Source organism: Rattus rattus, chromosome 8 (assembly GCF_011064425.1).
Source record: "Rattus rattus isolate New Zealand chromosome 8, Rrattus_CSIRO_v1, whole genome shotgun sequence".
Taxonomy (NCBI): Eukaryota; Metazoa; Chordata; class Mammalia; order Rodentia; family Muridae; genus Rattus; species Rattus rattus.
Genome location: NC_046161.1, coordinates 45,562,284 through 45,583,780, shown reverse-complemented (window position 1 = coordinate 45,583,780; position 21,497 = coordinate 45,562,284). Strand labels below are relative to the sequence as shown.

The 21,497-nt window shown below is 44.0% G+C and overlaps 1 protein-coding gene across 1 annotated transcript; it reads left to right on the top strand.

Moving 5' to 3' along the window:
• Positions 1-630: 630 nt before the first annotated feature.
• LOC116908167 lies at positions 631-13,712 on the top strand. Its single transcript, XM_032911465.1, has 8 exons — positions 631-821; positions 1,863-1,985; positions 3,538-3,686; positions 4,350-4,436; positions 6,380-6,526; positions 6,919-7,116; positions 11,191-11,306; positions 13,167-13,712. The coding sequence occupies exons 1-7, from the start codon at positions 764-766 to the stop codon at positions 11,269-11,271; spliced, it is 843 nt and encodes a 280-aa protein (XP_032767356.1). The 5' UTR covers positions 631-763; the 3' UTR covers positions 11,272-11,306; positions 13,167-13,712.
• The last annotated feature ends 7,785 nt before the right edge of the window (positions 13,713-21,497 follow it).

Genomic DNA, 21,497 nt, shown 5'->3' with positions numbered 1-21,497 from the left:
CTCTTTGCCCTTTGCAGCAGACAGGAAAGAGTGGGAAGAGGAGTCGCAAGTGGTCCTGGCTATGCGGAAGGTCCTGCACAGTTTAGTGCAGGCCTCAGAAAAACTCAGGAAAGTGTCCCTCAGGCTTCAAGGCCAGGAGGAGGAGGTGTGCTTACAGCAGAGTCAGAATCATAGCCCACAAGTCTGCAATCATCAGAGGATGGTGAGGCCTGAGGCTGGCAAGAGGGTCCGTGGGATAAGGACATTCTAGACTACTGTCAGGTCCTTCAGGGCCATATAACTTTCTGGGATTGGTGGGGCCAAAAAACACTGGACAAGCAAAGAGGAGCAAGCAGAAAGAATAAAAACAACCCATTTAAATTTAGTGTTGTGTTTCCTCTCTTCTAGGTAGTGCAGCATCTCTCTGATGGGTTTCAGGAGGTGGTGAGGGACAGACAGAACTTCCTGGCCAGGGCTCTTGGTCAACTTCAGTACCACCGGGAGCTCAGCCGTCTCCAGCTCTTGCATATCCAGGTACGGGTCTTCTGGACTTGGCCAAAAATATCTGAGTTTCTATCTTTGATAGGAACTGTGAATTTATGAAGATGGGGGATCCAGGCATGGAATTCAGCTCTTGCTTTCATCCTAGCTTAAGGCCTCAGGAACTCCTGTGTGTTTGGAGAATTACCCTGGAGAGAGATTCTATGGAACAGTCACCACATCTCTCGGGAATCAGGCTGCTCTCTGTCCTCTGTTGGTCCCTTTCCTGAGAGGCATCACTGCAATGCTCGTAGAGGATCAAGACTGTCATCTAGAACTGGAAGATCAGAGGCCAGGAGGAGGTCAGGCCGGTCCCTTGCCCACCTTCCTCTTCTTCTGACAACCCTGACCATGTTCCGATACTCCCAATACTGTAATTAGGGCTCCAGGGACTACGGCAGCAGGCCACGGTAAATTGATTAGGAAAGACACAGAGAACCATGATATGTAAGTTATCTGTTTCTGCTATGGTTTGCTATAACTACTCCAACACGTCAAAGCTTCTTAAAATGAACTCTTTTTAGCTTATAGTTTCGTGGGTCAGAATCTGGGTAAGGTTTACCTGGTGTCTCTGGCTCGGGTCCCATGCAGCCTGCAGTCTAGGTACTGACCAGGGTAGCAATATCTCAAGGCTTGACCTGGGGAAGGTTCACTTCCATGCTCACCCTTGAGGTTACGGGCAGATCTTCCCAAAGTCAAGGCTATTAACCACAAAGACTTGATAGTGCAAAGCTCAGCCTGCGGCTGCTTCCTCAGAGCAAGTAAAGCAGGCCAGTAAGTGAAAGCCAGCAAGATGGGAGGCTTTGATAGATCCTTGTGCAATAATCCCAGAAGTGACATTCCATCACATCCTGTTTTATTCCATTGAAATGAGTCACTAAATCCAACCCACATCCAAGGGGAGGAAATCACACCAGAGTTAACACATGTTGGGAGAGGTCATTGAGGTCATCTTAGAGACTGCCTGTCATACATAATACCATATTTGGCAGAGAGAAGGGTTAAGGAAGAAAGGGAGACCGGAAGAGAGAAGAAAGCTAGCTAGATGTACTTGGAATTACCTAGGGTCTTGTACACGTTAGACAAGAACCCTACCACCAAAGTACATCTCTAGCCTGTTTTCTTTTTTTTCGCCATCTTTTAAGACAAGGTTTTACTAAACTGTGCAGACTGTGGACTTAAACTCACTCTGTAGCCAAGGCAGACCTTGAACTTGTGATCCTCCTGTCATCTCTGCCTCCCAAGCAGCTAGAATTACAAGTCTGAATGACCAGTTCTGGCTTGTGGAATCTTCTTTTGCTTTGGCTACATTACTATGTTCTTTCTCACTCTCTCATATTCAGACTCAGACAAAGTCGACAATATCTGGACTCCACCATTACTCTCCATCATGAAGAAAATAGATACCTGGCCCCAAGACTCCAGGGAAATAGCTGAACTACAAGGACGAATACACCTCAGACCCGGTAAACTTCTTTCCCTTGAAGATTATTGCGATGCACTCAAAGTAAACGATAGCACAACCTCCATGCCTCAAAACCGAGAACCCAAGAAATATGGACACTACTTGCCAGTCACCCTCCCCAGACCCCAAGGGATTTTTCCATATAAAACATAGCAGGTCAGAAATCATAGTACCATTGAACTATAACTAGTCAGTTCTTAGAAGACAGTTCCTAAAGGTGTTCTACCTTCCAAATGCTGAATCTAAACCTTGGTATGCAATCAACATAGTAAATTGGAGTTTGTGGGAAAGGTGAGACACAGGGATAAAAACAAGAGAACCGAAGAAAAGAGTATTTTTTTCCCACAAAACAAGCATCCAGATCACTTTGCCAGTGAGGGCTATTTTACAATGCCGTGCACTGTTCTAAACCTATGGTAAGTCATTTACAACCTAGAAAACTAGAGGTTTTTTTTTAATATTCACATTATAGGTAAGAAAACTGAAGCTTCTGTATAGGCCAATAAGTAAGCAGTCAAGTAGTTAGTTTGCTAATGTGTAGCTCAGCTGAAATTCAGGTAGCCTTTTCCCGGAATCTCACTCTCAACCTGCTTCCTACAAAAACCTTCCAGCACTATGAGGCAGTGCCAAAAGAAATACAGGCACCATACTCTGGTGAGCAGGCAGGAAGACAGGTCAGTGAACATCAGCAAAGCCAGGATAAGCTTGTGGAGAACAAGGTCTGTCTCTTAGCGTGAAGATAAAAAACGCTTACTCTGAACTCAAATTGAGGCTCCTAGCTGGCAAAGCCTAAATTATATACTACCTGGGCCTTTCCAGGAAATGTTTACTGATTCTGGAGGTTGATCAATCTGATTGATTCCTCTCACAAAAACTAACGAGAAGTACAGGCAGAGATACAGATCTTCATACAAAGATTACCCTCTCCAACCACTGTAAAGGCATTCTTGGGTATACTGTCTTGTTTGCCCCCAGAAACCCTAACTCTGATTCTGTTACACATTTCTTAAACTCAGAAGCATGTTGACTCTCTCAGGGTCATACACAGCCTGTACATGGGCAAGATCCTCTTACAGCGACTTCTGCTTTCCTCATTCCATTAACTGCCCGACTGTCTCCTGAGAATAAGACAATGCATGTCTAAAGTCCCACTTACACATACACCCACTTAGGGCAATTATGTAAAGACCCATTAGAGAGAGTTTTATAGATGAGCAAAAATCTGAATACATCCAACATTACTAAGTGTTTTCTGTCTGCCAGACACGTTTCTGAACATGGCACATTTAGCGATCCAAACGTTAAAATAGAGGAAACCACTGCCAACTTTCCTGTGCAGGAAAGTTAGGTCTTCTGTTCCTATTGACCAGGGTTCATTCTTCCCTGTGGATGGGCACAGACTCCACTGGAGGATAGACAGGTGGACAGATGGACAGATGGATGGAGTGAACATTTTTCTAAGTTGAATTGTCATGTTTTGTGGTTGACGACGTTATCATTGCCGTATGAAGAAAATCCATGAAATCATCACTGATTTGTATTGATTTCTGCAGGACAAAAAAACCCTTTGAAAAATCTCCTGAAGACTGAGACAACACAGGAAGAGCTGGAAACTGTGCATGCCACGAAGCTTTCTGCCTGGGAATTTGTAGTTCACCAGTATGGCTGCTCTGTCCTGCACCTCCTGGTTCCCCAGCTTCAGGTAAGTCTGTTTCTAGAAGTCTCCCAAGAAGCTGTGGAGGTCAGGGTGGCCAGAAAAAGACTCAGCAACGAATTCTCTCCAGGAAGAAGCCCCCGCAGCAGCAAAGTGCCTCCCTTGAGGCAGCTCATGGGTGTGACGTCAGCAATCTAAAATTGAAACTCTTGAATGGTATTAATCACGTGCATTAATGAGTCAGAGACTGTCTAGATGCCAGAAACGGTTGACAATTTTCACGAGGTAGCTCACTTGATTGTTTCAAAACCCCATGACACCAATTCGATTACATTTCCCATGTTCACGTGGAGAGAGAAAGACACAGAGAGGTTGAATCCACTTACCCATGATCACAACCAGGAAGGTGGAACCACGGTTAGAATCCAGGCAATATGATCGCAAGCTCTAGGTCTGCCTGCCGGTCTGGAAGTAGAGGGCTGAAGTGATGATTGGTGATGTTGTGTATATCAATCATATGTGGTCTAAATATAAACTCCTAGCTAAAAGGTCCATTCTCCTAGAGTGCATTTTGATTCCCCTTTCCCTGGACACTCTCACAATTTGAACGGATGCTCCAGTGTGTGTGTCTCCCACTGTACTTGGTGACCTGTAGCTGAGAAAACTCTTCAGCAGACGGTGGCTCCAGGCTGTGTTTGTCCCCCTTTACAGGCTCCGGAAACCACCTTACAGATTGCTTCTCGTCTGCCTGTCGTGGAGGCCTCAGGAAATGCCTTCCAAGGTTCCTTCTTCTATCAGGTGATGTAAATTCATCCCCAGACATGGACTATTGAATTCTGGGATCTAGTCAGGACACAGAGAAGCAAAAGGAACAGATTTTATAAAACATTCTTCTCCCTTAAGTCCTAATGAATATTATTCCCCCTTTGGCCGGGGAATCCATTTAACTAAAACATAATAAATGTCACTGAGTAAGAGCTTTTCTAATCAGCAAAGTGCAGTGTCCTGGCTGGTACCCCGAGCAGCATAATGGCCTTGAGCCCATTAGTGGACCTCTGCCATTGTACAGCTGGCATTTCCAAACTACTATTTCTCGTCATGGTCCCAGCTTCAGGGTCTCTTGCCCAATCATAACTTCCTACAGAAATGGCCCTACGTTTTTCCTGCCTCAGTAGCTCCTCGGGTACATAGAGTGGAAGCTCCTTCTTGGTAACTCTAAGCTGATGGTGAACTTTAAGCAACGATGGCAGTCCCCTCGTAACCCATTCTAAGGAGGAACAGCAAGTCAATGAGGCCCAGAAACAGATTGCACTTGGTTAGTTGTGTATCATTAAAGGGTTTTAATAGGAACCCCCCAAATCAATAAGTGATCATTCAGAGTACATTGAAGCATTATTTCATTAGACCTACAAAGAAACTATGAACTCAGCAAGAATTAAGTTCCATTTCACTAATGGGGAAAACAGCCAGGATTCTCACAGGAGAGGAACAAATTGTCAAGTGCCTTATGTGCACTGTGCTGCTCTCCATTTCAGCAACACTACAGGACAGGGACTCTCTGTCTCCATTTATAACTGGACAGTGGAGGCCTAGAGACGTCACAGAACCATCTAAGTGTTAACGAGAGTTGAGACTCACATTCCCGTGTCTGTGACACACACCGCATCCTCCTAACCTCAACTAGTCCACCCTGCAGCAATCTGAGTGACTCCAACCATCGTAGGCTTTTCCACACCACCCACTGCCTCCTGAGGGAATAAAGGAGGGGGTGCCATCTCAGACAACTTCCCTCGTAAGTGATCTGAGAACCTGATTAGAGTAAAAGCAAAAGGACAAACCCTGAGACCCTCCGCGGCAGTCACTCTCAATCTGTGGTCTGTGGACTGCCTGCCTCGCCTACCTGCCCCATCCACAGCCCACAGAAGCTGAAATTCTGGAATGGGCTCTAACGATGATACCACCTCTCCTGCAATCCTTATTCAACTGAAGCCGAAAAGGCCTTGCTTAAGGGAAACACTGCTTAGATTGTGCCAAGAAGAGACAGATAAGTCGAGTGGTTTCTAATAGTCTGATTTCTGTCAGATGGAAGATGGAAAAAATTAAGAGATGGGCTCTTGAGAAGGTTCAGTGGGTAAAGGTGCTGCCACCAAGCCAGACAAAGTTGAGTGTGATCCCCAGAAGAGAAGTGACTCCCTTAAATTGTGACTTACACACACACACACACACACACACACACACACACACACACACACACACACACGCACACATGCACACACATGCACAGAGAGAGAGAGAGAGAGAGAGAGAGAGAGAGAGAGAGAGAGAGAGAGAGAATAAGTGAAAGTAAAAAAATAAAAATTAAAAATTGAGAGAAAGGGGCTGGAGAGATGGCTCAGTGGTTAAGAGCACTGACTGCTCTTCCAGAGGTCCTGAGTTCAAATCCCAGCCACCACATGGTGGTTCATGAGCATGTGTAACGGGTCCAGTGCCCTCTCCTGTGTGTCTAAAGGCAGCTACAGTGTCGTATACACAAAATAAATAAATAACTCTTTTTTAAAAAATTGAGAGAAAGTGGGCTAAATTATTTTTTCAATGTTGAACTAAAATACATTTTTTCACCTCTGAGGTTTCCTTTCAGTAAATTATCATTGAACCCAAGGAGTCTTGTTTTAAGTAAACTGAGAAATGTGGAGATTTTCCTGAGGTTGACATGTCTGTGCTCGGGCATCTTTCCCACTCAGAGCACCGAAAACACCCTGTTTGTTGAGAGAGAGTGCTTGGCCTCTGTGGGAAGTTTTGTTCTGCTATTGATCCACTGCCTGGCCCACATCGCTACTGGGGACTTTAACCAGGACTCCAACCCCAGATTTCTGGAGTTGTTCTATCAGGTAGTTATGACATGTACCGAGCTTCTCTTTCTCTGTGACTCAGTCATCATCCCCCAGGGTAATAAATGCTGTATGCTTTGCAGTATGTTGGATCTATTGGAGACCCATCAGTGACCTTTGGTTCCCATTGTCTGGGGAAAGAATTTTCCTGGTCAGACATTGTAGGATAGTATATGACAGAATGCATGTTCTGATTGAGATGCAGACTAGCTCTGAGAACAGCATCGTGGCTTTGTGATGACACTGTTGATGCATAAAACTCACTGGAATTGTTAGGGAGACGGCAGGTGAAGACTGTCTCAGACTCCATTTTCCTTTCAGCCATCATTTGGAAGCTTTAATAACAACTACTCCCAAGTCCCATTCATCTGTCCTTTCTCTTCCTTGACCAGGGGCTGAGAGCCTACTTCAAGGAGGCATTTACTACTACATTGCAAATGTCAGCAGTTCCCTGGGACAATAAGTTTGATCAAAACCTAATTGCTCTTCTGTTAAAAGAGCAGCCCATTTCTGAGAGAGAAAGAGACCTCCTCTCTAAGCTCATTGAGAGGAAGCCTGAGCCTTGCTTGGCAAGAGAGTCATCAGAAGAGGTAACTAATTTTAATGTGATCTTAGTTAAAAATCAACTCCTTCACAAAGAAAAAGGACTTGGTACATGGCCCGTTGAGATATTTCCAACATTTGTTTGAGTCGCCACCACCCATTATCAAGAAATAAGCGGAAGTCTACTGTAACCTCATTGTGACTCAGAGACTAAATGAAAGTGGGAAATTATCCCACACTTAACCAAACATAATGCACTGTTTTCTATGCAAACTTGACTGCAGCCTTAACAATATGTTATTATAAAGACCTTTGTGAAAATAGTATCTCATAATCCTTTTAAGGATTAAAAACAAAAGATCCTGGAGATATAAGATAGCTCAGTGGAGGCTCCTAGAATCCATCTCCTCCTCCACAAAGAACCAAAGAAACAGGTACATAGTTACATTTAAGGTGAGCACAACAGTGAAGCAACAGAGAGCCTGGGAACAGGAGAGACTTTAGGCAACAGCACCGTAAGAGAAACAGTGTCTCAGGCACCTGCCACCCTGGCTGCATAGGGGGAAACCTTACCAACTCTATTGGTGCTGATGTGGGCAACTGTAGCTACTGGAGAGTGTCATGGCTCTCAGAGGCCAGCAGGCCACCCTGCACTATGCTACAGGAAGACTACACCGCAGATCTATGATAGCTTTGGTAATCTGAAATACACACAGTAGCCCCACTTTGGACACATTTGGTTTCTGTTGCTATACCAAGCACCATGACCAAAGCAACTCGGAAGTTTGGCTTACAGGTTATAGTCCATGGTCAAGGGAAACTAAGGCAGGAACCTGGAGAGTGCAAGTAGATTCCCGTGGAGAGATGTTGCTTTCAGGCTCACATTCAGCTACCTCTCTCATGCATCCCAGGCCTACCTGCCCAGGGATGGCATGGTCCCCAGTGGGTTGAGCATCTTACATCAGTTAGTGATCAAAAATGTCTCACAGACGTGCTCATGGGCCCAGTCTCATGGAAGCCATTCCATCTTCTCAGGTGTGTCACGTTGATAACCAAAATTAACCATCATAAGTCCATGCTTGATCAACTTGGCCCATAAATATAACCCTGTGAAACCATAACAGTTCCTTTCTTGTTTGCCCCCCACATCTCATGCTCACGTCATAAAGTACAGTACAACTTTAAAAGGCCTCACAGTCTTTAAATGATTTTAGTAATTTAAAAGTCTCAGATCTCTTTAAAAAACCCAAAACCTCTTGACTGTTGGCTTCTGTAAGATCCAAAATAAGTTACATACTTTCTTATTTCAAGAGAAAAAAACTAGGGCACAGTTCACAGTGTTATAACTACAATCAGAAGCTGCATGGTTAGGGATCCTGCACTGTAGGGGGCAGTGGAGTAACACCACCGAGAAATGAAGGCATCACCAATCCAGAACCACATCAAAGCCCTCAGCACAAGTGAATACGTGGTGGTGCTGGACTGAAGACAGGTATCTCCCACCCTTTCTGATCCTGTTACTGTTAAGCGGGGAAGCAATACTGTGGTTTACACTGATGGCCTCGCCATCTTAGCAGAATGCAACAGGGGGCTTAAGTAGTTCTCTGGCACTTCCTGGAAGAGTAGGGTAGAACAGGTGAGCACAGCTCTAACCACCTCCTTGCCAGCAGCAAACACAGACCAAAAAAAGGCCTTGGCAACAGCCACAGTCCCATTGCCAAGAATGCATTAATACCAAGCATCCAGCAGCAGCAGCAGAAAGGAATACCATAGCTCCAGCTGCCACCCTACCTATAGATTTCCCACCGCTGCCCAACCCCTACATCTTGTCTGACTGCACACTGCTGTCAGGACAGAGTGTGAGCACCACAGAAAGGTGCCCCTCGTCACTACTTAGGCCATAGTGCCAGACCAAGGCCCTCATAAGTAGTAGAGCTCGCAACAATAGTGCCTTAAGAGAATCCAGTTATCCAATAGGAACCACTACTCCCATTGTGGTAGTAGCTATACAGTGAACACCCCATATCCAGAGAAAAAAACCACATTCACTGCTATCTACACCAGAGCCTCCTAAATCACTAGTATCCCCTCTTACAGAGCCCACCGAGATAGTAGGCAGGTCTCTTTGACTCTACCATACGCTATGTAATGTCATCCAGCATAGCCAAAGACGTTACAGGAAGACGACACTGCAGATCTATAGTTTTGGACCCAGGGCTAGGCAACAGGAGCCTGCGACTGAGACTGCCCTCTTCGTGGCACATAGGAGGGAGAACTGGAAAGGAGAGGGGCTCAGGTGTACCTTTCAAGGGCATGCTTCCTCCAAGTAACCTAGCATTTCACAATTCCATCAGCTCCCAACAACCAATTCAAATTTTGAATCTACTGCTGAGTTAAACCGTTGGTTTGGCCAGAGCCTTGTGATCTACTGACCTCTAGAGCTGCCCCTGCAGACATCCCCAAGTGTGGTGCTTGGCTGATGATGTCTTTGGAACTCTCAATCCAATCAAGTTGGCCACAGAACTCTGTCATAGGCCAACTGCTGTAGAAGAGTCCTCAGTTCTCTGTCCCTGTCCCTCAGAAGCACCTACCCCTATGCTCACTTTCTCCTCTTCCATACATTTCTTCACTCAGCTCCCAGAGAACTGTGCATCCTCTGGTTCTCCTCCTGCGTTTCTGGTTGTTCCTTCCTGTCTCCTTTCTGGTATCTTTTCTTCTCTCTGACCTCTCAGAATCAGAGGACCATAATTCAGTCCTGCGGATATTTCTGTCTCCTAACTCGGCTCATATCAGATTACTAAGTAATTGTCTGCACCCACATGACTAGGAAGTCTCACTAAACATGTCAACCACCCAATATTTTTTTTATCTTTCCAAATGTGATCCAACTAAGCATGTTCATCTTGGTTGATGGCACCTCCGTTCTTCAGATTTTTCAGACCAAAGCCTCCACAAAACCTCCCCTTTGTATTGTGTACTCCACAGCCCACCCATTAGGAGACTCTTGTTCTGCATCCAGAACATATTCGTCAATGAATGGCACTGCCACCACTTAGTACCACCACCTCTCTTGTCTGGATCTCTTACTTGTCCGGATGTCTTGATAGCAATCAGCCTCCCCAAGACCATCCTTGCCTCTCTCTTCAGTCTATTCCCATCACAGAAAAGGGATCTTTTAGAAGAAAAAAACATATCTTCTCAAAATTGTTTTATGACTTCCCGTTTCATTTTAAATAAATGGGAGGAGCCAACCCCCCTTCTCGTCCTCACCTACCAGTCCGTTCCCACTTCATTTACCCAACTCCAAACATGTGGTGTGTACTGCTTCTGAAGGGTTCCCTCTGTCTGCAGTGTTCTTCCCACGATAGCGTGGCTTCTTGAACAGGGATGACTTTTGTCCACCATACAACATTCAGCAATGTCAGAGACAAGTTTGAGGTCATGACTCAGGGGAAGGAAGTACTATTGACAAATAGTGTGTCGCCCACAACGATGCTGCTTATAGGACACATAGGAACGCCCACACAACAAGGAATGGTGCACCCCAAAATCTCAAGGGGAACTGAGCTCCAGAAGCCAAGTCCAAGGAGGTAAAACACAGGACTCCATCTCCTTTGTCTTGTCTTTGCTTACAGGGCAGCCTCGATGCAACCACCCCAGCCATGCTGTCAGCCCCAGTGCAGAGCAGACGCCCTCAAATGCTCTCCTATTCTATGGCCTTTTATACTCATTCAGGACTTCTTCCTTACTCTGCCCTAGTTTGTTTGTTTTTTTTTTTTCCTCTGTCACTTTCCAAAGTTTTCCTACTTGAACTTTTCTTCTGTGTTTTTCCTCCATTGCTTCAGGGTGAGCTACACGAGATCAAGGATGTCAGTTGGTTTTATTTTCTGATTCAGTCCATCTACTAGACTGTGGGGGTACTGACTAATATATTTCCTTTGAATCTGAAGCTACGCCCAATCTGACGTTATCCAATCTGCAATTGTTTTGGAGGAGGAGCAATGTTATGCTAAGAATTTTATACGTACCGTCCTACTGGGTTCACATTCGGATTTAGCAGATCCAAGAGTACTTAAAACTAAGAGCAAAGCTATTAACACCATCCTCCGCACTCTCTACAGTATATTAAGAAGAACAAAGACCTTCTCCTCTTCAACAATATGGAACATTTCCTTAAAAGCATTCTTTCTGCAAAGCAATGATAACATGAAGAGCTGGACTCAGTGGCAAAGAAAAGGTGAGATGCCATGTCTAACTGCTGATCGACAGCCCTGGGGTTACACCTCGCCATATACGTTCAGTGTATTGGCGTCTGTTTAGGGCCGTGTTTATGACTGGACATAACAGCAGATAAACGGATTGAGAGTTAATAGTGGTATGGTTTAAAGCACGTTGTTACTTAAAGAACCCTTTCAGTACCAACAAATAGTAGACCTTAGATCTTAGAGTTACCAAGGACCCAAAAGATCATAGAGTTCATTCCACTGCCCTTGTGCAGGATAAGTATTCATGAAAAAGAAACCAAGGATAACTCGATCATTGATAGAGAAAAAGATGGCTGGGGTCCACTGCCTTCTTGCTCAGCTGCTACTGATTTGTCAGAAGCTGTCTTTATTAATAGATATTTAAAATATGAGGGGCTTTTTGTGCTATTGGAGACCAATCAAGGGCCTTGAACTTGCTAAGCTGGTGTTCAGACCCCTAAGCTGTACCCCAATTCAAAATATCAAGTCTTTAAAAGTTAATAAATTTCCCTTGTATGATTTTATAACATAAGTTATTTATTCATTAACTTATTTTACATTACAATCAAAACTTCCCCCGCTTCTCCCTTCCAACCCTTCCCTCTCCCCTCCCCCATACCTCCTCCTCTTCTCCTCAGAAAGACGATATCTATGGATATGGATATCGACCCACCTTGGCATATTACATTATAGTAGAACTGACTGTATCTTCTTCTATTGAGGCTAGACAAGGCCATCCTGTTAGGGAAAAGGGATCCAAAGGCAGGCAACCGAGTCAGAGACAGCCCCTGCTCATGCTGTTAGAGGTCCCACATGAGGATCAAGCTGTACATGTTACATGTGTGTAGGAGAACTAGGTCTGGACCATGCATGCTATCTGGTTGGTGGTCCAGGCTCTGTGAGCCCTTATGTTCCAAAGTTAGTTGATTCCAAATCATCAAAATTACTATTTTACGCCATCTATGAAAAATATTAACAAAGAGAGAAGAACATCAATGTCTTTGTTTCCCTAATGTCGTGACCCAATCAAAACCAGGATCAGATACTGGTTACCTGCAGAAATAACTGGCTCCAGTCCTGGCCTCAATTTACTTTATTTAAAATTATCTCTAATGCCTGAATTGAAGACTGTCTTTATAATTTTGTTAAAATGTTAATACAACTTTAAAAGTAAATAAATCCCGTTCATGGATGAGACACATTAAGTTTCCAGTTTGGGGTGTACATATAACATAATAGGAGTGCTTTCCACACACACAAAAAAAAAAAGTGAATAAGGAAGTCACTAGTGTCTTTACTGTGGGTAAAAGAACTATACCTCATAGCTCATCTACAAGAATGGCCTGATACTGACACCCAGAATGACCTTCCAAAACATTCTGCATCCTCTAGTCACCTATGCACAAGGAGAATCACCATTCTAACTTAACACACTGTGTGTGTTCATGAAATTGATAGAACAATCACAAAGGGCAAGTCACTTTTATTGCTTCTGTTATTCAGCTTTGAGATTCACCTGTATTTTGGCATATATATAGACATAGCTAGGTTCTCTTTGCTGAATCCCATTGCGTAGTTATTCATCCCAAAATACATATGTGAGCATTTTCCAGATAGGAATCACTACAATTTGTCTCCACCACCTTTTAGTGACCCTGTGTAATTAAATAAGATTATAGAGACCTAGAAGGAGAAATTCTGGGTCCCAGGAATGCTTTTTTAAAAATGCTATCCTTTGAAAATTTTTATATATTTTTACAACATACACCACTACCCCCTCCAACTCCTCCACGCCATCCCCCTCCCAACTTCATGTTTTCTTTTATGTTTTTAAATAACCCTGAATTCAATAGTGCTTCTCATATGCATGCGTGTGACTATCAACTGGGACATGAGCAACTTACCAATGGCTACATCCCCGCGGAAGAGTGACCCTCCTTCAGCATCCATCAACGGCAAATGTCTCCTCCAGCAGGAGTGGGACCCCAAGGAATTGACTTTTCCCCCTTAGTAAATACGAACTAGAATTCCAAAGAGACAAACCATGCTCTGCTGCAAAAGAGCAGGAGACTCCTGCGTCTCTCCCATCAACATCTGCGTCTCTCCCATCAATATTTGGCATTTTACGTCTCTTGTAATTCATCCATGCTTCTTGGTGTGTGGCATATGGGAGAGATATTGAACTTTCATTTTATAATAACCACCATCAAGACTCAGCATTTCAAGTGTGAACATTCAAGAGTTTGAATATCTTGCCTATTTCCCACTGAGCTCCCTATTTTCTGACTTCTAGAAATTAATTTTCATAATTTTATGAACCTTTCAAGATAAAAGTAACTTCTTCTGTTTTATTTTTAGACCTAGAAAGTGGAAAAATATTCAATACAACATCTGATAAAATGTAAATGGTTTGAAAATACCTGTTCATGCATAAGTCATACACATGTATAGCATAGTGTCTGTCACAGAAGAAACAAACTTGATGTTTTAATGGTGACTGAAAGAATTATACCTGGTGTCCTACTTGTTAAGATAGGACTGACTACTTCCTGAAATAGGAAAATCTCTTACCACTGAGTAACATGAAGTAGATGATGTATAGGGACATTTCTGAGAACATGTCAATGTAGACAATGTAGGCCGTGTGTCAAAGTACTTAAGATGTAGGTTATATATCAATATATTTAAGGTAGAGACCATGTGACAGACAGAATTCTCTGCAGGGCTTGGCTGAAGCACCCCAATCCGTAAGATCTGAAGCTAAGTTTCCAAGGTGAGTTAAAGGTCAGGACAGGGACCACCAGTACATGAAATGATTGCAAGAAAACTTTGAAATACAAACTCCAAATTTAAAACCTGAGGAAATTACAGATCCAGTGGCTGCAATTCGAGCCTTTCCCCATTCAGATAATTCTCTTTATTGCACTGCAAGATGAATAGCAGAGATTTTTTTTTTAATGTAGTAACAGTTAAGGAGTATCCTCAGCAATGGAAGGAAGGCAGACTAGGAAGAGATTAAAACCTTATGCAATAGGACTGGAGCTGGAGGTCAGTGGCAGGGCATCCACAGGGTCCTGAGTTCAATTTCCAGTGCGTGCCCCACACCAAAAAAACAACAATAAACCTCTACACAATCTTTATTTGGGTAACTAGTGAATATTAAGTAATCAGTAAGTTCATTGGTTTCGTTCATTTTGTTTTTCCAGTACTGAGTCTAGAACCTGGGACCTTACACACAGGAGGCACGTACTCTTAACAATTGAGCTATATCCCCAGCCTCACATCAGGCATTACTCATTCAAAATTTCATCCTGCAGATCTTTTGCCACAATTAAGGGCTGTCTACATGTGGCCCTACATTTAGCTCCGAGCTCAACAAATCGAAATATTAGTGGAAATTACTGCAGAGAAAGTTGAAAGTGCTGGAAGCCTAGCATGGTGGCCCATACTTGTAATCTCAGCACTGAGGCCAAGGTAGAAAAGTCATGAGCTCCAGGCCAGTCTGGTCTACATGGTCAAACTCTGTTTCAAGATCCAACTTGAGATACTTGAGACCTCATACGATCTATAATTAAGGTTTAACAAGAGTTTTAAATCAAGCCATAAAGAACACCTACTCAGAAGTATCTCTTGTTCCTTCCACCGGTGTTGCCATTGGATCAGAGATCAAGCTGTCCTCTGAACTTAGTTCTATTTAAATAGGTTAGTCATCGTGCAAAGTAAGGACTGATGTGTGTGGTGGTTTGGATGACAATGGCCCTGCATGCTCATATATTTAAATGCTTGGCCCCAAGTTGGTGGAACTGTTTGGGAAGGATTAGAAGGTATGCTGGCTAGTTTAATGACACACAACAACTTAGTTGGTAGAGTTATTTGAAAGGAGGAACCAATTGAGAAAATGCCTCCATAAGATCTAGCCGAAGGGCTTGTTCTTAATTAGCAATTGATCGGGGAGAGCCCTGCCCATTGTGAGTGGCACCATCTCCTGGCTGGTGGACCTGGATTCTCTAAGAAAGCTGGCTAAGCAAAGCCAGTAAACAGCATTCCTCCATAGCTTCTGCTTCAGCTCCTGTCTCCAGGTTCCTGCGCTGTCTGAGTTCCTGTCCTGACTTCTTTCAATGATGTATATTGAAGTGTAAGCCAAATAAACCCTTTCTTCCCCAGCTTGTTTCAGTCATGGCATTTCAACACAGCAATAGTAACCTTGACTAAGACAAGAGGACATCTTGTTGGAGATGTGTCACTGGGAACAGGCGTTAAGGTTTCATAAGTCTACACCATTCCCAGCTAGTTCTTTCTAACTCATACTTGTGAATCTGCATGTGAGCTCCCAGCTATTGCTCCAGCATTATGCTTGCCTGCCTACTGCCCCATGCTCCCCCGCACCATGGTGGTCATGGACTAATTCTCTGAAACTGTAAACCCACAACCCACAATAAACTCTTCTACAAGTTTTGTCATGGTGTTTTATCACAGCAATTGAAAAGTGTGAGAGCTTTAAAATAGCCACATTAGTTGCCATTCTGATTAAAGTCACTTGCTGCTTCCAAAACGCTGAAACCAATAGAATGGTAGTTGCCCATAAGCATGAGCTATGAATTGTTCTCAAATGTTTTCCACGAGTGAGACATCATTTTTTCAGCACTGGAGATTGACCCTGAGCCTTACCCATGCTCAGGAAGTGCTGTACCCCTGATCTGTGCCCATAGGCTTTTAACTTGCCATCAGAAACACATTCCAAACTTACCTTAAACTTGTGAGCCTCTTGCCTCAGTCTCCTATATAACTGAGATTGCATGTATGACCCACCAGGCCAAGCTTGAAGTGGGCATTCTCAAACCAACATTTAAGAACTTCACAAGATTAAAAACTCTGGCACTTAGAGAAAGCTTTTATTTGATTTGATTTATATTGGGTGCCTATCCTCAAAAACTTTAGCTACTCAAATAAATTATGAAATACATTTCCCAAAAGAGCAAAGTAAAGATCAATTAAACCAGACATAAGACTCCATAGGATAGTAAGGCCAAGAGTCCAGAAGCCCTGGGAGACGTGTCAAGAGAAGTGCAGAATTCTTCCTCATTCTTGGCTGAACAAGGCACCTCCTGGAACACGATCATATTAATTCTCTGGCCAGTTCTTTGGGCTCCCCATCAGATCTCCATTAATATACCAACAGCTCCCAGCTTTCAGTAAGTGCATGCTTCATAATGGAAGGCCATAGACCCGAGGCAGGATAGCATTCTCCTTCCAACTTGCATTACCTGTAATTACTGCTAAGTCAAGTCCATAGCCAGTTCCTTTTTGAAAGACTGAGGTGTTGGTGACCTTGAGGGAACTGGCTTGTATTCAGTCATGTGTATCCTCTCAACCAGATACTAGATAAGAAAACTCAGCAGACATAGATCAAGAGGATTGCCATAACAAAATACCAGACACAAGCCATTTAAGGAAGGAAGGAAAGATTTGTTTTGCTTATGGTTTCAGGGACTTCAGCTTATCAGAGAGAAAGCCCAGCAGTAGGAGTGGTTGGTTCAGTGCCGTGAGGTGGCCAAACATATCATGGCAGCCAACCAGGAAGCAGAAAGCAGAACAGAAACAGGGCTGTGCTATACCTTTAAAGCCTCTCTCCCATCGATTCAACCATGTTAAACACACCCCACCTTCTACAACCTCCCAAAACAGTGCCACCAGCTGGGGAACAGGTGTTCAAACATGACAGCCTGAGGGGGACAGGTCACAGTCCCATCAAAACATCATGGTTTACCAACTATTAGCAAAAAGGATCCTTTCTCCAGAGTGTAATTCTTAAAAAATCATTTTGGGTGCTGGAGAGATAGCTCAGTTGGTAACAGCAAACATGAGAACCCAAGTTCAAATCCCCAGCACTGACATAAAAATCCCAGCATGGCCATGCATACCTGTAACCCTAGCACTGGGAGGCAGAGACAGGTGGATCTTAGGAACTCAGCAGCCATCCTGGGAAGCCTAAACAGTGGGCTTCCAAGTCAGAGAGAGACCCTGTCTCAAGGCAACAAGTAGGGAACCGAGGTAAATATCTAGTGTCATCTGTCTTCCACCTGTACATGCACAGGTTCAAATACCTGATGTCCTCTGTCTTCCACATGTACATGCACAGGTGCATACACTCACACTCACATGTGTATATCACACGTATATAGCATACCCCACACACATGTCACTTTGTTCGTTTTCATTTCTAAAGTGGGTATATGAACATCCACTTTCAGGAAGTAGATATTATTCTTCATACACCTCAAAAAATACACAACTAAAATTGGGGGGGTTGTGAAGAAAATATAGATAAGGCAGAATGGAAAGGAGCTTCAAACCTAAGTAAAGAAATGACAACGAAGTCCACAAATGCTCCTTTGCTGCCCTTGTTCCAAGATTGGAGATGACATAGTTGGTAACACTACACACTGCGGCTAAGCAATGACCTTAACAGAGCAGAAGTCTGCACACCGTTATCCAGAGGGCCAGGACAGACACCAAGACAGACAACTTTTTACATGATAATTGCTTCACTGCATTAAACCACCGTCAAAAGTGCCCAAGGGGAGCACAGAGGGAAAGCCACCATGGATTGTTGGATAGAACAATATAAATGATGGGATATGAACAAGAGAAGAGAGTTCCAGAGACCTAGGGGACAAAACCAAACATCCTGCATTCCAGACAGTAAAGGAATCAAAGACACAAAAACCAACCTATGAGCAACTTTAGCAAGAGACATAATTGAAGTGTAATGAATCTCCAACAGGATAGGCCCTAAGAAACCCACGTTACAAGTACACATATGCAAACCAAGAGCAAAGCAAAGAATCATGAAACCCGACAGAGAAAATGGCCCATGGAGGGAAATAAAATGATATCAAATCGTTCACAAGAAACCATAAAAGCTAAGGAAAGCTGGGGGGGGGTGGGTGAGCAGGTGGGGAGACAACCCAGAACCCTATAACTGGTAGAACCGGTCTCTAGAGATGAGGACAAAGACAACACTGACACATAAATGGCTAAGACTATGTCCCAGGCAGACCTACCCTAAAGGACTTGGGGGATACATGCTGGCTAGTTTTCTGTCAGCTTGACACAAACTAGAGTCACTGAGAAGAGGGGATGTGCATTAAGGAAAGGCCTCCTTCAGACAGGCCTATAGGCCAGTCTGTGGGGCATTTTGTTGATTAATGGTTGATAGGGGCAGTCTCAGTCCACTGCAGGTGCTGTCACACTCCTGGTGGCCGTAGGAAAGCATAAGAAAGGTAACTGAGTGTGAGCTGAGAGAAGTGGCTTTCCTTGGTGGCCTCTTCTTCAGTTCCTGCTTCTGATCTCTGCTGGAGGTTCCTGCCCCGCCCTCCCTCCATAATGCTCTATAAGTTGTAAGATGAAATCCCTTCTATCCCAAGTCCTTCTGGTCATTGCCACTATACGAGAAACAGAGCACAGCAGTACACAAACACACAGCTCTGTCCTTACGGTTAGGACCACAAGCACACATACTGGAGTTTAATAAAACTCAGAGCCTGGTTTACTCTAACAGCAACACTTTCAGGCTATAGGAAGGTAGATTAGCTATGGCAGCTAAGCCCGCACTGAAGACAAATAGACTTTGTAGGAGACAAAAGAAACCATCCTCCCTGTGCTACTGCAAACAGGAATGAGGAAAAAGCCAGCACGGTAATTACTCAATACTACAACTAAGAAGATTAACATAAAATACAAAAGAATCCGATGGACTAGAAGTCCTAAGCTGGGCCACAGAAGAAAACTTATTCTCATGTCTCGTACTTTAAAAAAAACAAAATGGTTGAAACACTTGATAATTAGATGGTTAAAAACATAATGTAGATTATAAAGAAAGTCGCAAAATCCAAAATACTTCAGAACTAATAAATAGCATAGAAACAAGAAACAGACTGAGAATCAGACCAACAGAAGGGAGGCTTGGGCAATCTGGCTTAGAGAAAAATAAAAGATTTAAGTGGTCGCATAAGCAGGTGAAATAGAGAGATCCATTATACAAAGATGGTGGAAATGGTTGAAGGGCAACATGCACACAGGTCAAAGTGCTTGCTGTACTGTGGGGAGAGTGAGAAAGGTCTCCACAGACTTGATTCCCAGTTGATGACTGTTTGGGAAGAATTAGGAGGTGTGGGCCTTACGGAGGGGTGTGTTATAGAAGGCCAGGTCGATGTTTCTAAACCCCCTGCCTGCCCCTAGGGTGCTCTCTGCCTCCCAGACCTTCCCTCACCATCATGGAGTCAAAACAGTCAAACCCCAAGCCCAACTAAAAGCTTTCTTTTATAAGTCGCCTAGGTCGCAGCAACAGAAAAGATGATGCCTTACAAAGTAACTGCAGATCCACTGTTCCAAGAAGAACTGGTACAGGAGGGCTAGCCGAAACACTTAAGTGCAGAGAATTAATTTTCCAGATCGGTGGATGAAACAGATACTTAAGAAAGTAAAGCGTGCAGAGTTTCTGTGCATGGCAAGGAGCGTTCTGAGAAATCGAATTGGCCTGAGGTTTTTGGGTTTTCCTCCCTTCAACATGCATTGCCAGCAACATTAGCACGGTGAAAACGAAGTTGCAAGACTAAAATAAAAACAAAGAACAAACCACAAACCAACCTACAGTCAAATTCACATCACACCTATAAGCACTCTGTAGAAAAGTCTCTAAAAATCTAACAAACTAATAGACTTTATACAAAAGACTCTCAGCAGGCACGGAGCCATTGAGGATGGAATTATAAACGAAGATCTCGGGGAGTAACTGTCCCGGCCAAGGAGATGAACATTACGTCTCAACGTTAAAAGTGACGTGGCCTAACTGGAGAGATGGCTCAGCAGTTAAGAACACGAGCTGTTCTTGCAGAAGACTCTGGTTTGGGTCCCAGCACCCACATGGCAGATCATAGCCATTTGTGCCTCCAGATCCAGGGGATCTGATGCCTTCTTGTGTGGCCTTGTTGCTAAGATTCCTTCCCAGAAGGGGTAAGCAACATATACGCTTTTCCTAAGTCCAAAGACAAGGTGAGGCATGAGTCCACCAAAGTTCACAAAGGTGCTTACTAGGCTTCCTTGCAGAGCATAGGGGAAGGGTTACAGGGGTGTGGGTGTTCCTCCCCCAACAGACCACACCTGAAAAGCATCACCCAGCAGAGATGAAGGCATCCCTGTGCCCATGTAGTTGGAGGCTCTCCCCGCTAATCGTCCCCTGCCCATATACTCTAACAACTCCAAGGTCACGTAAAAAGGGCAGTGTTGTACCCGACAGACAGTAGGGAGCGACTGGATACTGAGCTGTGGGTCTCTGAGTCTCCTGCCTCTCTACGGGGGAGTGTAAATGGTCAAAACACCCAGCTTGGATGATCCTGTACAAAGGACAAAGCTGGATACCCCAAAATGGAGGTATCCATCTATTTTGACTCAGAGGCTCAGAATAGGCCTCCACAGGCACCAGGCACACAATTGGTACACGTGTGTACACACAGGCCAACACTCAAACATATGATTTTTTTAATATTTTTTTAATGACATGGGAGGGAGCTAGGGAGATGGATATGACCAAAGTGTTTGTTGTGCAAATATGAGGACTTGAGTTCAGATCCCCAACACCATCTAAAAAGCCAGGCACCACCACATGAGCCTCCAAGCCCTGCCTCTGGGGAGGTGGAAACAAGAGCTTTGCAAAGCAGCCAATCTAGTCCATCAGCCAGCTCTTAAGTTCAATGAGAGATCTTGTCTCAGAAAATGAGACGAGCAATTGAGCCCTGGGTCTTCACAAGCAAATGTACACACACACACACACACACACACACACACACACACACACACACACACACAGAGAGAGACAGAGAGACAGAGAGACAGAGAGACAGAGAGAGACAACACACACACGTGCACCCACTCTTGCACACCTGGCCATTTGCGCCCTCACGCACACTCACACATGCTCACACACACACTCGACACACAGACATTGTAAATAAGTGACAGGACAAAAAGTTCAGAATCCTAACTCAGACGGTAGTCATAGCAACAAACAGATATGGACAATAAAAGCTTTAGGTGCCGCACTAACACGAGGTTGGATTCCGGATGAAACTCACTTTGTGTGGAAAAGCTTTGAGTCATTTCAGAGCCACTTTCAATTTCACATT

Excerpts from the sequence above, each read along its gene's own strand:
- LOC116908167 (XM_032911465.1), top strand. The coding sequence starts at position 764 with ATGCTCGTAGAGGATCAAGACTGTCATCTAGAACTGGAAGATCAGAGG. Across the intron at positions 1,986-3,537 it reads ACGAATACACCTCAGACCCG|GACAAAAAAACCCTTTGAAA; the intron begins GTAAACTTCTTT and ends TGATTTCTGCAG. Across the intron at positions 6,527-6,918 it reads TTCTGGAGTTGTTCTATCAG|GGGCTGAGAGCCTACTTCAA; the intron begins GTAGTTATGACA and ends TTCCTTGACCAG.